Below are 19,082 nucleotides of genomic sequence, written 5' to 3' on the forward strand. Positions count from 1 at the left end.
GGATCATGAATTATTATAAGGCGTTATTTTTAAATGTGTAATTTTTTATTCAAAACGTAGAAATTGGACTCTTCAATTTTTTTGGGAATAAAAATCGACATCTCATTTGTTAGGAACGAAAACCGGATCCTCTTATTCATGATTTTTTTTTGTGAAAAAAGCCACAACAAACAAATTGGAAATTTTTTATTTTAATATTGAAGAGTGAATAGAGTTTTACGTTAATGTTACAAAAAAATAGGATTTCAGTGTTCTGAGAACGCTGTTCTGTGTAAGTACAATACGCAGAATATTATAATATGCGATCCATATGTTGTAATTTTAATATTAAAATAATACAATACGCAATTTGTGTATTGTCTTTATAAATAAAAAAAAATCAAATTCGCCTTCTGCAAATTTTACAGTCCCAAATTTTGTAAAATATCGTAATTTCTAATATTAAAGAATTATACCAATTTTTATCCAATATCTAGAAAAAATAAACCACAAATAAGACCCTCTAATTTGATATTAAAAAAAAATAAAAATAAACTTGTAAAGTAATCGGATCTTCTAATTCCTAATTTCCATACCAAAATAAAAATACATGCACAACTAATAGAATTGAATTACACATCTTTTTCTTTCGTAATGAAAAATTGTAGCCTACAAACAGAAAGTGATCTTAATATTTCTCTTAGAATACTTATAGTTGCAAAAGGTATGAAAATAAATTAAAGACAAAATTTAGAAGGCTAGCACTTTTATTAGTGAAAAAAATGAAAAATTCTACATCGTTAGATATAATTTTACGTTATTAAAAATACTAATAATAACTAATTGATGGTTACAAATCACAAAATTTATTGGCTCTAACACTTCTCTAAATTAAATACAAACGATATGATAATATTCAATTTAGGCATCTCCAATTTGACTCGTGTATAGAAAATATTCTTGAAACTTACATTAAGTACGTACGATATGATAATGAGATGTGAATGAGAAAAGTAACGAAAAAACAAGCACCAATTTATATTTGGGTGGTTATGAATGCTCACTTAGTGAATGAATAATTATAATAATTTAAAGTAACGATAGATAATTTAAATTTGACTTTTGTGTGAGAACCAATTTAAAGAAGTGATACAACAAAGATAATTGCTATTTTTAGCGTGTGTTTGAATAGAGTATTTAAAATTTTGAAAAAAATAAAATACCAAATAATTAAATTGTTAAAATTTAAATGTCATTTTAAACAAAAATACTATTCATACATCAAAATCAGCTATTAATATATTTGTGTATAAATACATATGTAATTTAATTTATTTTCAATATATATTTATATTTTAATATGTATTTTATTTGATATACACGTAGTATAATCAAATTTTAAAATATCTTATTTGTATACAGAACAGGAAAAGACGAGAGAACTTATACATGTAACATGTTTGATTCTAATTTTTTCCTTTTAATCAATAATTTTTAAATAAAAAGGGAAATTCTAAAAAATTATTCTTTTATGAGAGTATTCTAAATTCTATATTTCAGAGTAAATACTTTATAGAAATGCTAAAAAATTATCAATAAAATATTTTATGTTAAAAAATTTAGTAATTACTTTTTTATATATACCTAATATGATTGAACTTATAAACCTAACAATACATAAAGCCACCAAAGTAATTAACTAATTATACAATGGTAATATAGTTATCAGTTATCACTTATCAGACTATCAGAGCATATTTGGAATTAAGCTCAAACCTTTTTGAAATTACACGATGTAACAAAATAAATCCCCACCCAACCCTATTTTATTTTATTTTTCAGACAGACCTGCCTATTTCTGCACCAACTACCTTAACCACATACAACCCATGAATAACTATTTACAATTTCTTTGTCAATATGTGTGAATTGTGAATGAATGGATTAGATTCTTACTTCAACAACATCGCCATCTCTTAGCTCGGTATTGGGGAGTACTAACTGGCCATTAATCAAAACCAGCCTTCCCTCCAAACCAACTCTTTGGGCAGCATCGGCAGCAGTGCTACCAGCTTTTAACCTCATAATATCACCATGGGGCCAACTTATGATTACCACTTCTCCAAGATTAAGAGAACCAGAAAGACCATAAGGCTTTGCACTAAGCTTTGTTTGCTTGATACTTACTTCAGAGCGCAACTGTTCTTCCCACGAAAGCATTGTTCTCAAAAGTTGTACCTAAAACATAGAGTCACCCAAATGTTTTCATGTGTCTACTTGAATAGTCACCAAAAAAATGTATCTACTTGAATAACGAGAAAATACTGTGATAAATCATCAACTTTCAATCTCTGATGCTAGACACTTCCATTTCTTTCCTACATTTAGTCAACTAAGTACGTTAGACGAATTTGATTTCTCCAATACAATAGCATTTTTAGTCTTCAATTTGCAACCACAATTGCTACAAAAATATAAATAATGAGAAGAAATTTTTATTAGCACAATGTGGACAGGAGAGGCAAGTGATTGCAGGAAAAAAAAAACCTTGTTGTTGATGCTAGCTTCTACCGAAGTTGAAGCAAGGAAGTCAAATTTTGAACGAGATGTAATACAATCCACCTCCTTGCCCTCGAAGACAGCAGACACCACAGACCAATATTCAGATTCTTCTTGCTCGGTGAAATTGATAACTTGGATGAAAGTTGGCAATAGGCGGCCGAACTGGTCTTGCTGCAAATGAAGCAAAAAATTAATATAAAGTTCTTCAGTATTGCAAAACCCATTATGAGCTAAGATAGTCAGGCAAGTTTATTAAACAAATCTGCCCAATCTTTGATGCTATGTGTAGTCTAGGTTGTTGTTTGGTGTATTTGAATGTCATGTAGTTCTCATTTCTTAGTACTATAGTGGCACTGTGGCAGATTTTCAGACAAAAATGATTTTTCCCCCCTTATCTTTTCCCGATTTCGATACATTGAGCGATCAATTTCATTGATATTATAAACAAAAAAGAAAGAACAATAACATTTAAGTACATAATTTACATTTTCAACTGCTCAGACAAAACATACCTTGTGATACATACCATCTCGACATAGTGTGTACTTCTCTAAACAAGTACACCAATCCCCATGTCCTGGTTCAAACCACCATTCATTAGACACCTGAAACAGGCCAATAATAAGCAAATTGTGATTAAATATAAAATATAAAGATGATACAACTGGAGAGGCTGAAGCGAAGAAGCAAAGCAGAAAGGCAGCATTAAGGAAGATACTGATACATCGGTCCATCTGGGCATAGCCTTCTCAATCAGTGAAACCAGTCAATTTAAGTCCCATCCATGAACCATTCGTCACAAGCCATTTATAGTCAAATTACATCAATATATGTTAATTTAATTAGCATACCTTTTTGTATAGTTGTGCATAAGCTTCCCATCGCTTAATCTGGAAAGAAGATCTTCTGTCAGCTACTGCTTCAGAAGCTGCAAGCCCAAAGCTGACAGCAACTAACAATTCTCTTTCATCCTTTTCAACACTGAAAAGGTGGTGAAAATTCATGAGCCACAAATAGTATTGTCAGCTTTTTAACACAGCGTAGTGTTATGTACCTCATGATTACAGCAGCAAGTAAGTGACTTCCTTCTACCCTGAGGACTGGATGTCCAGTCTTCAATGACCTATATTTACTTAACAAAATATCCGAAGAATTCCCATCTTCTATATCCTTGGAGAAATAGGATTCTTCTGTTTCAGGTTCATCCATGCTGTCTATTGATGACAAAGGATTTCCAGTTTCCTTATACAGCCAATGTGCAGCAAGTCCATGTTCAGCATACTCATGCATCCTCTAGTAAACACAATAATATAAAATGTCAAGAAATAAAGTATAAAGAATTAGCCCATTTGAAATCATTTGGCACCTGTGTTCTTATTTGTACTTCAAGGGCTGAGTTATCAGGACCTTGTACTGCAGTGTGCAAGGACTGCAATTTAAATTATACAATCATTAGCACTATTATTATGCTTAGCATACAAGATGATCATTTAAATTTTATAATAGTATGAACAAGAAAGCCTAACCTGATAGCCACTAGGTTTTGGATTAATGATGTAGTCATCAAATTCACCATCTATGGGAGTCCAAAGCCTGTATACAAATAAAATACCAAAACATGTAGAAATTAGAAGACATTATCAGGGTCAATACAGTTAATTGAAGTAAACGATGTTACAGCTAAGCCTGCAAATCCTAAAATATGAACGTACTTTTCCAAACTAACTGAAAAAGGGGGAGAGAATGCAAAATATAAAAGGATATTTTCAATCAATATGTTTTTTCAGTTGATTCTGGTCTATGAGGATACGTTATCCTCATACTGACCTCTTCCATGCTGCTTTCTTTTTTTTTAGAGAGAAAAGAGCAAAATTCCCAAAGCAAAACAAAAACTTAGAAACAACGTATGCTACTTTCGTTCATAAGCTTATAGCTGGTAGCTTGTATTGTATTACTTAAGTATAGGTTACATGACTGAGATTTGGCATATATTTACCTGTGTACAATGTCAAGAAGATTATAGCAACACTGAATTGCAGGTCCATGTAAAGTTCCATTTTTGTCTCCCACGACTACTCGTAATGCACGTGCATCATATACTTTATCAATGCTTATATCCTTTCGTTTCATCTGCATGATAATACAATCATAATGTGATTAAATAAACTAATAACGCATTTAAGACTAGCAGTATAAAATTACGCTATTAATTAGAAAACCCTGCAGTTAGCCACTTCCGTTCACTAATTTTGCTTTTTTATTTAGCTTCGTTGTTGCAAAATCTGTGCTTGGATGCTAATGACTGTCCACATTGCATAACTAAAGTACATGGCCGTGCATTCTTACTTAAAAAGTCAAGAAATGAACTCTCGCCAATACCTTGCTATATAAACTATAAAGGCTTTTTAATCGGCTTGATAATGTGACTTCCATTCCCGGAACGTAACTGAAAACACGGAAGAAAACTTTAAGCATTTTAGGCACTACAAAATTAAGTAAACCTTAGCAGTTAGGAAATAGAAAAGAAAGATGCTATATGTATCACGTTTTTGTAAACCTTCTCCTTTTAGTATTAAAAGCACTTGGTGAGAAGAGAGAATGCAGTGCTGTGTTATTCTTTCAGACTGATATAAATATCACTTCTCAATAGAGAATACTTTATCAGACACCAAAATAACGAAAGCGTGCACATATCGGTGGACAAGAATGTAAAACCAGCAAATAATAATGGACAATAAGAACATACGAAGCTGATATAATCAATTCTCGCTCAAGTGCTTCCTCACAAATTACCAATGACGCCAAAGCTAACCCAGCATCTTGAACAACCTTCGGTTTCAGGCATGTCTCTGAATTATTCTTCTCCATAGTACTTAGGAAGTTAGCACGTTTTCTCCGATCTAACAAAACATCAAATGGGACTACAGCTTCCAAAAGGTCCTGAAATGAAAGAATATATAGTGTGGTGCAATTAGAATGAAAAATCTGCCCTCATCCTTTCCTCTAGGCATGGCAAAACAGTGAAGATAGAATATTGCGTCTGTTATTGCTCAAGAACTATGAATAATGAACATATAAATCTTTTGCAACCATAAATTACTTGGGGCCTAGTGTTGTTAATCTTACGGTTAAAAAAATGTGATTGATGAGCCTTCTGTCTAACTCAGAATATAATCAACTTTCCAAGTCTGGCGGGAAGCAATTAAAAGTAACATCATTTCATATGCTTTCGGTCTTTCGCATCTTTCTTAAAAATTTTATCTCGTCATATTCTGAATTTAACTACTTTAAACGAACAGTATATTACTTTATCATTTTTGCTCCTACATATCTTGCAGTCAATCTAAAGAAAAGCATTTTTGACTGTATTGTTAGATGCAATACACAGTAGCGTATAAAGCTCCCACCAAAGAAAACCATAAAATAGCATTCAATCAAAACCCGTGATCAGAAGTTACAAATGAGTAAATGAAAGTTCACACGAAAAAATTCTTACCTTTATACATGAGACATCCTCATTGAATGTCAAGGATTCATTGTAGAGAGAACTGTTCTCATCCGTAGGTATCAAATTACCTTTTACAGAGAATCTTCTTGGATTTACTATTTTGTTAGCAGACGTGGACATGGAAGCCAGATCAGCTCGCATCTTCTGAAACGTTTGAGGCTGATAACAACGCACAAATACAAACACAGATTTAGTCAGCTGAATTAAATTTAGTAATGCCAAAGTCGGGTCACCTTGACAATATAAAATTCATTAGGTAAAATATACTTTTTGTTCCTAAAGTTTGCCAAAAGTTTTAAAAAAAACCCTAAGTTTTATTTTGTGTCAATTTTTGTTCCAGAAATTTTCAATTTGCATCAAATGTACCCTAACAACTAACTTTTCAAGAAGTTTAGGACCAATTTAGCAACAACTTCACAAAGACAACCTTCAACACAATACAAAGTTCTGTCACTGACTCCTAGTTGTCAAGCATTATTGCTGAATTGATCCTAAGCTTCTTGAAAATTTAGCTGCTAAGGGTATAATTGATGCAAATGAAAACTTCTGGAACAAAATTGAAACAAAATAAAACTTGGGGGGTATCTTTGAAACTTTTGGCAAATTGCATTGACAAAAATTATACTTTACCCTTTCCATTATAATGTGTATACACAAGAAGATAAAACTATTTGCTGATAGTAAATAGTTTAAAACATATTCTTAACAGCTACAACTCACTTCAAGTGAAGAATGTGAGCTTATTCATGTTTCCACAACACTATGTTGAAATCATGCACAAAAAGCTTTTAACTACTTGATGACAAGACAGCATTTTACATCTCTTTTTAGTGTGCCACATACAATCCTTTTGAGGGTGGGTGGGCAGATATGCAAACGAATTGGAAAACTTCAATGCTTTAATATGTTTGTTCACCTCTAGTTTCTCCATTTCCTCACATTATTATGTCAATATAATTGATGACTCTCAAAGCAAAAGAGACACATTAATTATTTGAAGACCTGAAGAATAGCAAAACAAAGATCTTCCAATTCAGCTTTCAACGCCCATAGACCCAATCTTGAAGCAAGTGAACACCAAATAATTAAGGTCTCCTCTGCGACAGCTTGAGCCTTATGTAATGGCAGAGCGTAACTGCAAAATGTAGCATGTCACACTAAAATTCCCAAAGCAAGTTACCTAAAATATAGTGTTTAGCAAAAACATTCAGAGCAATGTATGGCATATCTAAAAGGTTACTGGTTAAACAGGGCTTTTATACCAAATAAGTATAGTTTACAACTGATAATCATAGAGGACGGAGAAAGGGTAAGATATAATTGATTGGGGAACTAATAAGGCAAAATAATGAAGAGCAGCATTATTGAGGTATAAAGGCTAAAAAAGAATGAAAAAGTTCTGAGTCAGAACTCAGTACATGGTTCTCATGTTGTGAAGACGATCTGCAAGCTTGATGAGCACAACACGTGGATCATCAACCATTCCCAAAAGCATCACTCGCAAATTACTCGCCTAATAGATTGAGGTCAAGGCATCAGAAAAAATCTCCACTGCTAATTCCAGCACTCAATACATGTTATATATTGCAAGCTTCAAAAGGCATCCAGTTTCAATATTATCTTGATTAACTACCAAATGCATTAAGAGGAGAACATTGCTGCACCAACCTATTTTGCGTACGATTACTGTTAGATAGTAAAACTGATTCTGATAAAATTGAGTAATTGACCAAACCTCAAGCATCCACAACTAAAAGTATCAAATATCCAGAATACAGAAAGAGGATAGTATGATACATTTCTAACTTCACATACTGTTCTTTGCATTGATTAAGACGATGTTAGTTAGCCATTATTTTCATTCTATTTTGTTGCTAATTACTGAAACATATGTCAAATTCAGATTCTATACCTCTTCTTGGCCAAGGACACCCTGGTTCTCATTTACCCTTCGATGTCTACGTAACAGCTGCAAAAGGATATCCAGCAAACTTAAATCGAACAATTAGCTAAATCTACAGAATTAATTATAATGTGCCACTTGTTTCAATATAAAATTAAAGGTCTTAGAAAGGCATTCTTCATTCTTTATGATACCTGATTTATGTAACTTAACCTTGAAACACCAGCGACCAACTTGACCACATCATCCCCAAATTCTGCCTCGATGTCCTGCAGACTTTGGCAAGTATCATCAACCACATCATGTAAAATACCCGCCACAACTGTGTCCACAGCCTGAAACAAACAGCACCAGTATCTCAAATAAAATGAAACGTATTTTGACATGCAATGCATGCACCTTAGATCTTACACCCTAGCTCACAACCCAATAGTAATATAAAAGTTAACAAGTGTTGCATAATAGTTTCATACTCTTTTACCACTTGATGGAACCAACGCTGCCAAAATTCTTCCAGTATGGATACAGTGTGTTAAGTAAGGATCTCCAGTCTTCCGGAACTGGCCTCGATGCGCTCTTCTTGCAAAAGCTATAGCCTTCTGAACCTGCCTTCACAAACCAGGTATTTTAATAAATGTAACAACGTATCATAATAATACTAGTCCTAATGCAAGTAGAGATATTATTAAACCTTTGTATCATTAAATATAGGGTAGCCTGTAATTTCTACTCCATCCTGAACAACGGTACCTGCACGCCATTTTAGTTTACTTCTGTTAACACATGAAGTTCTAATAAATAAATAAACAAATAAATATTAGTTCACTTCTATTAACACTATCTGAAGCAATTGACAAATTATGCTTCTAATTACTAGCACTCTCTATGTGGTAGCTCTTCTGTTACAAAAAAAATCCAAAAAAAAAAAAAAAACAAAAACAAAAACAAAATCACAAAAATCACGCGAAAATCTTCAAGCGCAGATAATGTATGAACAAGTCTCAGACTCAAGGAATTCAATTAATCATAGGGAAAATGAAGAAGGATAATAAAAGCATATGAATGAACCTGGTTGTTCCTCCAATTTAGGCCACAAGAAATCAACCTTGGTGGATAGGCAAGCTCCGGAGGCAATTGCAACAGCGGTGACGGCGACCTGCGTGATGGCCGAGGAAACGGCGCCGTGGAGAGAGGCGGAGGTGGTGGCGGCCTTGGCAGCAGCGGCGATGACATTGTCGGAGACGGCGATCTGGTCGAGCAAACAGCAGAATCTGGAACGGTGAGGTTTGAATCTGAAACGGAACATGTGAAGAAATAACGGAGAAGTTTTGTGAGCTAAGATTGTGGAGCGCTGGCATGATAGAATGACGCTCATGTTGTGTGACTGAGTGGATTAGTCAGTTAGTTAGCGACTTAGAGCAGTGACTGTGGCAGTTATTTTTGGAGAGAGAGAGAGAGAGAGAGAGAGAGAGTGAAGAGATATGTGTGGTTGGAGAAAAGAGCAAAGTGTTGTGAAGTGTGAACTGTGAAGGTCAAGGAATCAGAATCGATGGTGGATTGGTATTGGTGGTGGTGAGAGGTGATTTTCTATTTTTCTTTCATAACTGTTCATTGAAATCAGCTTTTGTTTTTTTGCCCAGCTCAGCATTCAGCTATGCTCGTCGTTCGTAGTGGATATAAAACTCACACATGGGCATCACCAGTTGTGACCTGTAAACTTTCTATTTTCTCTATTTTTTAAAATAAACAAATAAATAAAGTAGATAGAACAAGAGCAGGGTGATACTGGTGTTAAATGTTAATCCAATTTTAGCAGATATATTCTGTGAGGTCTTAATTCTATGGAAATAGAAAAATCTGCTTGTATGTCCAAAAACTATATAAAAATCTGTTAATGTGTTTTCCAGTAAAGAAATGAATGAGTTAGTCCGCGTCGCCCCTAATTGTCAAAACCGAAGGATCGATTCGGTGGCTATTATTTTAATATTGGATGTTCATTTTATTAGGTGTACAGATGGTTATTTTAATATTAAAATTTAGGTAGATAATTTAAAAGTGTAGTTTGTTTGGAAAAATATAAATAGACAATGAAAATACTAAATAATGTGAATAATAGATATATCAGATATTCATTTTATTAGGTGTACAGATACTTATTTTAATATTAAGATTTAGATAAATAATTTTTATTTGATTGGTGTTGTTCATGTTGTTTAAAAAAGTCATTAATTACCTAACATAACCCTTATGTTATTGGATTATTGTTCAACGAGTAAATTATTGGTAGTTCTGGTGTCATATAAATAAAAAATATAAAATAACTAAAAATTTAAAATATATATTTTTATTAAAATTTTAAAAATAATTAAGTCATTCTAAAATAATATAAAACAGGAATAATAATTATTTTATTATTTTTATTTTATTATAAATATTTTTATTTTGTTTTATATTAAAATAATTATTTTTACATTTTAATTATTTATTAATTAATTTATACCTATTATACTATTATATATTATAAGTATTTATTAAAAAATAATATTAATAAATATCATATAATTATAAAAAGAAAAAATAAGTGAATTTATAATTAAAATTAATATAAATTAAATAGAAGTAAACTATTTGATGAACGGTATCTATATGTATTATAATCTGCATATATATGAACCAGAAAACTGTTCATGCATGCATGCCTTTTTAAGGAGAGAGTTCGAACGAGAAGCGGATGAGCATGAAGGATTGTACGTGTTGAAGCACGATGGACTTGCACGCCGTAGGTTTGCCTCATCTGCGACTAAACGGTTCGGTCGGATCGATCTTCATCGAATTTGATCAGTTTTTGTCGGTTTATTCTGAATTTGACCGGTTCGTATCAGTTCTTTATCTTAGACCGTCCAAAATTAGGACTGGACCAGAATAGAATTCGATTCACCAGTTTTCAATCGAACCGACTAACCCAATTCAGTTTTAACAACTATGATGTCACCTAAGCCCATGTTTTTTTTTTTAACGAGAAACTCTTGAATTAATTTTTAGTATTTTTGTAATTATTTTATCGACAAAAATATTAAATTATTTTTAATAAATAAATTTTATTAATTTGTGCATATAAATTCTAAAAATTATAAGTATAAATTGTATTAATTTATATGTATAAATTCTGATAAATATAAATATAAATTATGTATTTTTTGTGTGTAAATTTTTTGTAAATATAGATGTAAATTATTGTTAGTCAAGTACTAACCACAAATAATAATATTTACTATGATCATGTAAGATTGTTCGTTCTTTATTTTTCTCTTGATTATTATTCGTCTATATTATAATTTTACTAATTATTTCTATTCGAGAAAAAAAATAGAAACAGAAAAAAAAAGTCAAAACTTTTTTTTACCTGTGGGTTAAAAACTTTTTAAAAATTCAACCCTACCCTATTCACAAGTTGAGAATTTCTCAGTCCTAACTCTACCCACACCCTAAAGTTTTCAGCCCTATCCTATCCAATCCTACTCGCAGAAAAATCAAAATTTTTCAAGCAAATATAAAATTCAATCATTTCATATTTCATACAAATTAATAAAATAAAAAATAAAAAATTAAGTTCAAATTAAAATTAAAAATAATAAAATTTTAAGGAAATCTAACGTAAAATTACAAATAACATGATTATCAAGTTTTTAATGAAATTAAAATAACACAAATAAAGATAAATGTCTTGTCACTCTTTTTGTAACTCTAGGTTTTTGCAACATTACTCTTTAAATAACAAACATACTAAATTAAGAGCCATGCTACACATTCAAGTCTTTTTGTCAACTAAGTCCAACCAAGTTGGTCCAAATCCAACAAAAATTAGTTTTATTAGTGAGAGCGTGAATACACGCTCCAACTACTTGAACGTTCTCGCATTCCTCTCCTCCTCCTCCTCCTCCTCGTTCTTCTCCTTTTTCCTCGTGTTTCTCCTCCATCTTCTTCGCATTTCTTCTTCTTCTTTGCGTATTTTCTTCTCATTGTCGTTCTTTTATTGCTATTATTATTGCTATTTTTTTCTCCTCTTCTTCCTAATGATTTTAAAGCATTATACGTTTTTTTTTCTTTATTTAATTTTTCTTGTTTTTATTCTTGTTAAGAGAGAAAAACTAGAAGAATAATGAGAAGCTAAAAGAAGAAGAATGATGCTGATGATAATGAAGAAGAAGGAGGAGGAGTTTTGAGTTATCATTAAGTAATTTTGGTGCATTCTGAATTTAAATAAGGTGTACTTTTGGTACGTGATTTTTTTTTAATTGAGTTTGCTTGTGTGTCATCATCATTAAGTAATTTCGGTACATTCTGATCTAAACTTGTTTTGAACTGAGTTTTTGTGTTTCGTCATTATTAAGGAATTTCAGTGCATTTTGAATTTGAACTGTTATATGTATAAGAAGAGGACGACGATGATGACAATAACGATAACGATAACGATGATGATAATGATGATGATGGAGAAGGAGGAGGAGAAAAAGGAAGGAGGATATTAAAGAAATTCAAATAAGAAAAGAAAGAGGATGAGGAGGAAGAGAAAGAGGAGGAGATGGAAGTGGTGGTGTGGTGGTAGTGGTGACAACGACGATAACGAAAGAGAAAGATAAAGAAAAAAAAGGGGAGGATGAAGAGGAGGAGAAGAAGTAGCAACATCAATAGGAAGAGGAATGCGAAGAAGAAGGAGGAGGAGGGGAAGGAGGGAGGAGGAGGAGGAGCGTATCGCAAAGAAAAAGGAGAAGAAGAAGAAAAGAAGCACGTGATATGAAAAATGGTTATAATAACTTGGTTGGATTTGGTTAAGTATTTTATTTAGTTGTAGAGCTTTATTCTTAAATTAATAGTTTAAATGATTAGCTTAGTCGTTAATTTGAATTTTTACAAAAAGGAGGTTGTGGATTCAATTCTCAATTTTTTTTATTATACATATAATTTTGAAAATTTTCAGATTTTTAACACCAACTTTGAATGATCATAACTTCCTCTACACAATTCCAATTCTCACAAACTTTATATTGATTTAAAGGGTTTTCAAAGATCTTTAATTTTAGATAAGTTTCATCAGATTTTGAAAATCGAGGCAAAAGTTATAATCAGACAAAGTTCACCAAAAATCTATTTTTACCCAAAAGCCTCAAACCTCAATTTTAACCAACTTTCCATTCAAAACCAAACCAAACCATGTCCAACCATCATAAATCATTACTACATACAACATCTTACCATTTCATATCATTCTCCTCAATTTCACACCTAAATTACTAAGCCATTATATCATATCTCACTACCAATCTAAAATTTCCAATTCAATCATAAATCCACACTCATAATCATCATCAACCAACAACAACCTCAACAACCAAAACAAATCCTCATAAATTCCAATAATCATTATCAAACTCCATTCATCATTAACCAAATCTATCATAACGCTCATCAACACCAATAATACCCAACAATAATCAACAACTACAATAACCAACAATAAAAAATCATCATCAATGTTTGTTATCAAACATCATAATCATCAATATCCTTTATTCCAACCCACCATAAACATTTTACATTAACTCATCATCTTAATTTCTCAAAATTCTCATTATCCATCAATAATTTCATACACCAACAATTAACATCAATTCATATATAATTTCTCATACACCCACAACATTCAATCCTATCTTAGGGCCAACTAGACTAAGTGTCCATGAACATTACGTATTACATAAAGAAAACCGAAACCATACTTTGGCCGATTCTCAACTGCACCAAACACTAAAACGAAGCCACCAAACTTGATCCAAACCCTCAACCAACTCCAACAAACACCAAAACTCAATCTAATATCACATATACATACCAACATCAAAACCTAAGATACATAAAATAACTAAACACAAGGGTTTAGTGAAACCTTATCTTATCCAATGTAATTAGGGGTAAAATCTAATATTTACCCGCTACTAGAGATCACCTAAACAAGCAAAACTACAAAATCTACTCAAAAACCAAACATAAAAATGTGCAGAACCTAGGGCACAAAACTAGAGAGGGGATTTCAAGATCTTACCAGATTTGCATAGATAGAATCGAAGAGCTTGCCAAGAACTTCGTGTGGCTATAAACGGCTCGTCAATCGGAGTTCCGGATCAAAAGTTATGGCCTTCGGAAGGTGGAGGTGAAAAGTGCACTCTCTCTTCTTCCTCTCCTCTCTAAACCACGGCCCTCTCTCTTTCTTAGGGCTGAAAAATGAGCTCAAAGCTCATTAATTGAGCTTATATAGGTTGGATTTTAGACCCGGTTTGGGTCTGGTCCAACCCGTTAGCATTTTTGGTCTGTTTTGTCCATTTTGGGCCAAAATCTTTAAGATTAATGTCCGGTTTTTTATTCTAAAATTATTTTTATCCTTTCAAAACAACAAATCAATTTTCTAAATATTATTTTTCAAAATACGCAGCACTGGACAGACTAGAGCTGGTACTGCTGGCTCAAGCGCCAGTACGCATTTTTACAAAAACTTTTCGAAAAAGATACATTTTCCAACTCAGAAAAATTTATTGAAATCAAATGTCACATTTTTATTTTCAAATTAAAACCTCTAAATTTGAATCTATTCCGGGCACTAAAATTACTTTATAAAACGGTTTTGTGTGAAACCGCGGGTTCTTACATCCTCCCCTCCTTAAAAAGATTTTCGCCCTCGAAAATACGAAACACGCGATGGGATATATACATATATATACATATATTCCCCACGAAGCACCTTACTTTCAACGTTGCTAACCCAACAAGTTGCCAAGGCACCTCGTTCACCATCATCCTACCGTGTCGACGTTCTCTCTCGACAACTCCTCCATAGAACAGTTATCTCGGATAGGCAGAAAATGAGCGGATTTGGTTAAGCAAACCACGATCACCCAAACCGCATCATAGTCCACTTCCACTGAGGAATCTTAAGAGGCTGTATCATTCCTGACGACTTCTGATGCTCTATCTTCGCCTTCTAACACGTCAAACACTTGGATGCCACTGTAGCTACATCACCTTTCATCCCAAGCCACCAGAACATCTTCTTTAAGTTACAATACATCTTGGTGCTTCCGGGATGAACAGAAAATCCACTGCAGTGAGCCCCCGACAACAAGTCTTGTCTCAAACTTCCGATATCCTGTTTGCAAACTCTCCCCTTATCTCTCCACAATCTTTCACCCTCCTTAGTGAATTCTTCACGCCTCTTATCACCAACTGGTTGCAACAATTTTTGAAGCTTCCGCTCATCTTGCTGAGCCCTCTGAATCTCTGCCTTAAATGTGCTTGAAATCTGCAACTGGCTCAAACAAACTCTTCCGGCCACCTCACCAATGTTCCAGCTTAAGGTCCACAAACTTATCCACTAACTCCTCTTCCTTGATTCTCACCCAAGCAATTGTTAAGGATTTCCAATCCAATGCATCTGCGACCACCTTCACCTTTCCAGGGTGATAACTCAGTTCAAAATCATAATCCTTTAGCAACTCCATCCATCTTCTCCAACACATTTTAAGCTCTTTCTGATCAAAGACATACTTGAGACTCTCATGATTAGAAAGAAAAGACGCTAAACCTCACTCCGCACAGGTGGTGCCTCCAAATCTTCGATGCAAATACAATCGCCTCTAATTCCAGATCATGAGTTGAATAGTTCACCTCATGCGGTCCCAGCTGACGTGGTGCGTAAGCCACCACACTCCGGTGTTGCATCAACACGCAACTTAAACCCTTCAGAGAAGCGTCATAGCATACTTCGAACGGTTCATGCGGTTCCAACAAGATTAAAACAGTTGCACAACTTCCGCTGCGTCACTCTAATTATCGTCACTAGGAATCTGAAATCCTTTCTTTTTAAACCAAAATACCGAATTTGTAATATTTTTCAAAACCTTTAAAACAAGTCCAATCTAAATGAGTCCATTGTTAAAACCTTATCAAAAGAGTCAAAAATCACTTACTAGTAAGTCAAACACTTGAAATCACAGTTTTCTTAAATAAAAACTTTTTAGTTTGAATTTCTTTCGATAAGATCATTTGGAAACCAAATTCACAAATGAACATAATCGGAGAACTCACTTTTCTTTTTAAACAATATCTTCCAAACCAAGAATTTCTGACGTAGTTTCAAAACCAAAGACTGCTTTTGTAACATTTTGCAAAGCTGTGAAAACAAGTTCAATCTAAACCAATTCATCATGAAAGCTTTTTCAAAAGGCTCAAAAATTCATTTATTCTTAAATCAAAACCTTTCAATTTGAATCCCTTTTTTATAAGATAAATTTGCAAACCAAGATCACAAGTTATTAAAACCACACAACCCACCTTCCTTTTTAAATCGTATCATTTGATCAAAAGTTCAAATCCTAGTTTCAAAACCAAATCAGTTAAACCAAAGCTCCAAACCAGATTTGAAAATCACTCTAAATCTTAAAACGTCAAAATCATAGTTAAAAACTGCAAGGGCGTTAGTTGGTATTTTCGTTGCCACTAGTGTTGAACCGCACCCATCGCCCACACAGGGAACCCCCCAAGACTTCTAGTCATACCTGGTAACCATTCTAGCATGCCAACTCGGATCGTTCATCATCACAAGTCCAAAATCCTCGGCTACCGCCGCTAGAATCCTCCTTTCCCAATGGTTTACTCCGAACAAAACTCTAAGCTCTTGAAATTCTAACGACGACTTTACAAAAGATAGAACCAAACTAACCTCAGGTCCAGGCAATATAAGACTCAAAGCATACGCTTACCTCTCGTCGAAGGATCCGACGCCATCGCCTCACGTGCCTCCAAAGCAAACACAAGGCCTGGTTGCTAACTCTTACCCACACCTCGGTTCCTCCCTCTACGGCAGTCCTTAGCAAGGTGCCCTGGTAATTCGCAAGTGTAGCATCGACCATCTCCCTTGGCCATATGGAATTGAGCGTTGTTGTTCTTTCTGAAATCCCCTTGACCTCGCAGATGTTGAGGAGTGTGTTCATTTCTTTTAAAGTTCTGTCCCCTTGGTCCAAGGTGATCGTCACGCTCCCTACTCGTATTTTCTCCAGAATTCTCCTTGAACGAGGCTACCATTTTAGCATATTCTTCAACCACCGTTGCCTTGTTCACCAAATAAGAGAAAATATGAATCTCTATAGGAGCCACAGTAGTCATGATGTCGTACTTCAAACCCCTTTGATACGTGATACACTTCCAATTTTTATAGGTTTTCGGGACACCCTAACACACCCTAGAGAACCTACAAAGTTCCTCAAATTTGAGACAAAGAACCTTGCTTCAGCTGCATCAGTTCCATCTCTTTGCTTCCCTTGCAGACTCAGGGAAGTACTTCTTGTAGAAGGCCATTTGAAATACATCCCAAGGAGCATCTGCATTCTGGAGCTGTAGCAAGCAGCATTCTACCTGCCACCAATGCTGGGCCTCTTCCCGAAGTTGGTAAGTAGCTAACTCTACGTATTGGTTATGCGGAACATGCTACACTTGCAGTGCACGCTCCATAGCTTGGAACCAGTTATCCACTTCCGTGGGATTAGTTGAACCTCGAAAACTCGGAGGATGAACCTTGAAAAAGGTCGCCAAGGTCATCGGAGCACCTCCCGTGTTATCTCTGTTTCCTCCCGCATTCTCATTCGCATTTCTTTCGCCATTCCCGTTTTTGTTTCCGGCCGGTTGGCCTAATCTTTGCACAACTTTTAGATTCGCAATAGCGTTAGCCTCCATGGTGTTCGCAAGGTCCGTCATTGCCGCCATGAGCTCAGCATGGTTATCGGTCGGTCACTCATTCCTACTCTCTCTTCATAAACGTGTATGACCTCATCCGCGAGTAGCCATTAGGGTTCATTTTTACACCAAACATTTGATATCAAGGTGATCAGTCTCAATATCAAAGGTCTAGTGCTTCAATTATTCCAAAAAGGCACTCAAAAACAAGCATGCTATGAAATATCAAGTAGATAACCTAAATAGCATGAAAGAAAAATGACCCAGAGTGTGCAATAAAGTACAATCGGTCCATCCCTCAAGCTCACGAGGACGAACCGCTCTGATACCACTAAATGTAACACCCCAATTACCCTAAGCTTTACCGCTAGCCGTAAAGCAAAGGTTAATCAGAGGTTACGACAGTTCTAAGGCTTATATATATATATATATATATATATATAGAAGGAAGTAATATATTCTAGGAGCCCGATGAAGGATTAAAGCTTAAAGTCGCATAATGCGGAATTACATACGTGAAGCGTTCGCACACGGTAAATAAACGCATAAGGTACCAGGTATAGGTATGAGAGAATAAAGCATATATAAATATAAGAATATAATAATCATAGAGAACTAGCCACAGCTTGCGGAGTTTAAGCCGACTAGTTACAAATTGACAAATACAGAGTTTTGGAATTTAAAACAGCTTATACAACCTATCTCTCAAGCAAGCCTCTAAGTCCATAAGGATAAAATACAAAAAGATGTGAGAGTAACTATAACAAAGTAAAATAAATTAAACCAAAGAGGAACCATACTCCGCTCTGTCACTATATCCGCAATCTCACCGAAGTTGATTACGACCTGCATCTGAAAAATAACAACAAAGTATGGAATGGAACCGGAGGTTCTCAGTATGGTAACAGTGCCCAATGATGTAAGATGTAAGGCTCCGAGATGCCGAAGGCAATCCTAGAACTTCACATCACATACGGATATTCAAGCTTAGAACAAAATAAATAAAAGAACTTAAAACATAAACCAGTGTTATCTAAACTTAGGGGAAATTCTAACTAAACTAATCACACCGTTGTATCCCACAGCCCTTGCCAACCTACCCTCCATGCGATCTCATTGCCACCGCCTACCTAACCTCCTCAGCACCAGACAAACACAATTAAGGCAAGCAAATAAAACACAGATAATGTTCATATACAGCAAGTAGTTCAAGAAGCAAATAGGCATGTTATACACTTAGACAAACTCAAGTAAACAAAGCAAGCAAGCATATAGAAGATGCACATGATGAATGTCTGCCCTATTGGCTGTGATATCACATGTCAGTTATTGTGCCAAACCCGACGGCAA

The 19,082-nt window shown here is 34.3% G+C and overlaps 1 protein-coding gene across 3 annotated transcripts; it reads right to left on the bottom strand.

The window, feature by feature from the left end:
* Window positions 1-1,653: 1,653 nt before the first annotated feature.
* On the bottom strand, window positions 1,654-9,872 carry LOC107643177 (uncharacterized). Of its 3 annotated transcripts, none has more exons than XR_001620776.3 (18): window positions 9,021-9,602; window positions 8,644-8,702; window positions 8,426-8,557; window positions 8,147-8,287; window positions 7,962-8,018; window positions 7,468-7,562; window positions 7,052-7,184; window positions 6,038-6,208; window positions 5,288-5,481; window positions 4,921-4,987; window positions 4,538-4,671; window positions 4,068-4,134; window positions 3,908-3,970; window positions 3,596-3,834; window positions 3,393-3,522; window positions 3,068-3,146; window positions 2,527-2,712; window positions 1,654-2,217 (listed from the first exon to the last, which is right to left on the bottom strand). XR_001620776.3 is itself a non-coding variant. In XM_016346758.3 (18 exons), the coding sequence occupies exons 2-18, from the start codon at window positions 8,652-8,654 to the stop codon at window positions 1,924-1,926; spliced, it is 2,211 nt and encodes a 736-aa protein (XP_016202244.1). In that variant the 5' UTR covers window positions 8,655-8,702; window positions 9,021-9,872; the 3' UTR covers window positions 1,654-1,923. The 3 variants fall into 3 exon arrangements, 2 of the variants coding, with proteins under 2 accessions (XP_016202244.1, XP_016202243.1); XM_016346758.3 differs by having other exon boundaries at window positions 3,054-3,146; window positions 8,426-8,561; window positions 9,021-9,872; XM_016346757.3 differs by having other exon boundaries at window positions 3,054-3,146.
* Window positions 9,873-19,082: the final 9,210 nt, after the last annotated feature.

The sequence above is a fragment of the Arachis ipaensis genome, chromosome B5 (assembly GCF_059453495.1).
Source record: "Arachis ipaensis isolate K30076 ecotype BB chromosome B5, ASM5945349v1, whole genome shotgun sequence".
NCBI classification, from domain to species: domain Eukaryota; kingdom Viridiplantae; phylum Streptophyta; class Magnoliopsida; order Fabales; family Fabaceae; genus Arachis; species Arachis ipaensis.